Raw genomic sequence first — 3,380 nt, forward strand, 5'->3', positions numbered from 1 at the left:
AACAGAGACATGATGTGGACAGGATTGGGGGGCAGGTCAGGGAGAGGGTAGAGAGGACGACAGCTGCAGATTACTGTATACCACTGGTCTGTAGCCCAAACCACACACACAAACCACACGTGTTCAGTAGAACGCAGCGTAGCAAAAGTCAGTCCGGGGGTACCTCAGTCAATTATCACCCCCCTCACCACCCCAAGACCCAGGTCTCTGCAGACGGCTGGGGGTACCTCAGTCATTTATCACCCCCCTCACCACCCCAAGACCCAGGTCTCTGCAGACGGCTGGGGGTACCTCAGTCATTTATCACCCCCCTCACCACCCCAAGACCCAGGTCTCTGCAGACGGCTGGGGGTACCTCAGTCATTTATCACCCCCTCACCACCCCAAGACCCAGGTCTCTGCAGACGGCTGGGGGTACCTCAGTCATTTATCACCCCCTCACCACCCCATGACCCAGGTCTCTGCAGACGGCTGGGGGTACCTCAGTCAATTATCACCCCCTCACCACCCCAAGACCCAGGTCTCTGCAGACGGCCGGGGTACCTCAGTCAATTATCACCCCCTCACCACCCCAACACCCAGGTCTCTGCAGACGGCCGGGGTACCTCAGTCATTTATCACCCCCTCACCACCCCAAGACCCAGGTCTCTGCAGACGGCCGGGGTACCTCAGTCATTTATCACCCCCTCACCACCCCAAGACCCAGGTCTCTGCAGACGGCTGGGGGTACCTCAGTCATTTATCACCCCCTCACCACCCCAAGACCCAGGTCTCTGCAGACGGCGGGGGGTACCTCAGTCATTTATCACCCCCTCACCACCCCAAGACCCAGGTCTCTGCAGACGGCTGGGGGTACCTCAGTCATTTATCACCCCCTCACCACCCCAAGACCCAGGTCTCTGCAGACGGCTGGGGGTACCTCAGTCATTTATCACCCCCTCACCACCCCAAGACCCAGGTCTCTGCAGACGGCTGGGGGTACCTCAGTCATTTATCACCCCCTCACCACCCCAAGACCCAGGTCTCTGCAGACGGCTGGGGTACCTCAGTCATTTATCACCCCCTCACCACCCCAAGACCCAGGTCTCTGCAGACGGCTGGGGGTACCTCAGTCATTTATCACCCCCCTCACCACCCCAAGACCCAGGTCTCTGCAGACGGCAGGGGGTACCTCAGTCATTTATCACCCCCCTCACCACCCCAAGACCCAGGTCTCTGCAGACGGCTGGGGTACCTCAGTCATTTATCACCCCCCTCACCACCCCAAGACCCAGGTCGCTGCAGACGGCTGGGGGTACCTCAGTCAGTTATCACCCCCTCACCACCCCAAGACCCAGGTCTCTGCAGACGGCTGGGGGTACCTCAGTCATTTATCACCCCCTCACCACCCCAAGACCCAGGTCTCTGCAGACGGCTGGGGGTACCTCAGTCATTTATCACCCCCCTCACCACCCCAAGACCCAGGTCTCTGCAGACGGCTGGGGGTACCTCAGTCATTTATCACCCCCCTCACCACCCCAAGACCCAGGTCTCTGCAGACGGCTGGGGGTACCTCAGTCATTTATCACCCCCCTCACCACCCCAAGACCCAGGTCTCTGCAGACGGCTGGGGGAACCTCAGTCATTTATCACCCCCTCACCACCCCAAGACCCAGGTCTCTGCAGACGGCTGGGGGTACCTCAGTCATTTATCACCCCCTCACCACCCCAAGACCCAGGTCTCTGCAGACGGCTGGGGGTACCTCAGTCATTTATCACCCCCTCACCACCCCAAGACCCAGGTCTCTGCAGACGGCTGGGGTACCTCAGTCATTTATCACCCCCTCACCACCCCAAGACCCAGGTCTCTGCAGACGGCTGGGGGTACCTCAGTCATTTATCACCCCCTCACCACCCCAAGACCCAGGTCTCTGCAGACGGCTGGGGGTACCTCAGTCATTTATCACCCCCTCACCACCCCAAGACCCAGGTCTCTGCAGACGGCCGGGGGTACCTCAGTCATTTATCACCCCCTCACCACCCCAAGACCCAGGTCTCTGCAGACGGCCGGGGTACCTCAGTCATTTATCACCCCCTCACCACCCCAAGACCCAGGTCTCTGCAGACGGCTGGGGGTACCTCAGTCATTTATCACCCCCTCACCACCCCAAGACCCAGGTCTCTGCAGACGGCAGGGGTACCTCAGTCATTTATCACCCCCTCACCACCCCAAGACCCAGGTCTCTGCAGACGGCCGGGGTACCTCAGTCATTTATCACCCCCTCACCACCCCAAGACCCAGGTCTCTGCAGACGGCTGGGGGTACCTCAGTCATTTATCACCCCCTCACCACCCCAAGACCCAGGTCTCTGCAGACGGCAGGGGGTACCTCAGTCATTTATCACCCCCTCACCACCCCAAGACCCAGGTCTCTGCAGACGGCTGGGGGAACCTCAGTCATTTATCACCCCCCTCACCACCCCAAGACCCAGGTCTCTGCAGACGGCAGGGGGTACCTCAGTCATTTATCACCCCCCTCACCACCCCAAGACCCAGGTCTCTGCAGACGGCTGGGGGTACCTCAGTCATTTATCACCCCCTCACCACCCCAAGACCCAGGTCTCTGCAGACGGCTGGGGGTACCTCAGTCATTTATCACCCCCCTCACCACCCCAAGACCCAGGTCTCTGCAGACGGCAGGGGGTACCTCAGTCATTTATCACCCCCCTCACCACCCCCAGTGATCCAACTAAGAGAGTGATAATATCTGACTGCAAATATGTCTCAAATAGCTGCCTATTCTCATATAGAGCCGATGGGCTTTGGTCACAGCTAGGGCACTAGATAGGGAATAGGGGGTCGTTTGGGAGGAGGAGAGCTGTGTTTTGCTCCCAGCGTTGTGTTCCACTAAGAGGCTTTCCTTCACCACCTCTCTGTACTGTAGAGGTTCTGGTTCCACCACAGATGTCTTCTCCACCTCTCTGTACTGTAGAGGTTCTGGTTCCACAACAGAGGTGTTTGTGTCAACACTAATGAGGTTAGTTCAGGTCGGAACAAACAGGAGAAGAAACAGAACAGTCAATAACTGAGTGGACAGAGAGCTCGCAACCTTGACAGCATTAGATGGGCCAATTCTACCACTAATAACACCTGAACATGTGACCTTATTGTGTCTCTGCCCTCCTCCACTCTGGATAACAATGACTGTCTGGAACACATGGAGCAACTGTTACTGCCAGTGACCTGCCTGGAATGGGCACCAGGACGACGTGAACAGGGGACGGGCCTGACAGGGAGCGTAGCTACTGGAATGGGCACCAGGACGACTTGGACAGGGGACGGGCCTGACAGGGAGCCTAGCTACTGGAATGGGCACCAGGACGACTTGGACAGGGGACAGG

At 58.4% G+C, this 3,380-nt stretch overlaps 1 protein-coding gene across 1 annotated transcript; it reads left to right on the top strand.

Annotated features, from left to right (window-relative positions):
• Nucleotides 1–448: 448 nt before the first annotated feature.
• LOC135533977 (uncharacterized) lies at nucleotides 449–2,740 on the top strand. The gene has a single exon (XM_064961146.1). The coding sequence runs from the start codon at nucleotides 449–451 to the stop codon at nucleotides 2,738–2,740; it is 2,292 nt and encodes a 763-aa protein (XP_064817218.1).
• Nucleotides 2,741–3,380: the final 640 nt, after the last annotated feature.

This window comes from Oncorhynchus masou, unplaced genomic scaffold, assembly GCF_036934945.1.
Source record: "Oncorhynchus masou masou isolate Uvic2021 unplaced genomic scaffold, UVic_Omas_1.1 unplaced_scaffold_2864, whole genome shotgun sequence".
NCBI lineage: Eukaryota > Metazoa > Chordata > Actinopteri > Salmoniformes > Salmonidae > Oncorhynchus > Oncorhynchus masou.

Coding starts and splice junctions, on each gene's coding strand:
- LOC135533977 (XM_064961146.1), top strand. CDS start 449: ATGACCCAGGTCTCTGCAGACGGCTGGGGGTACCTCAGTCAATTATCA.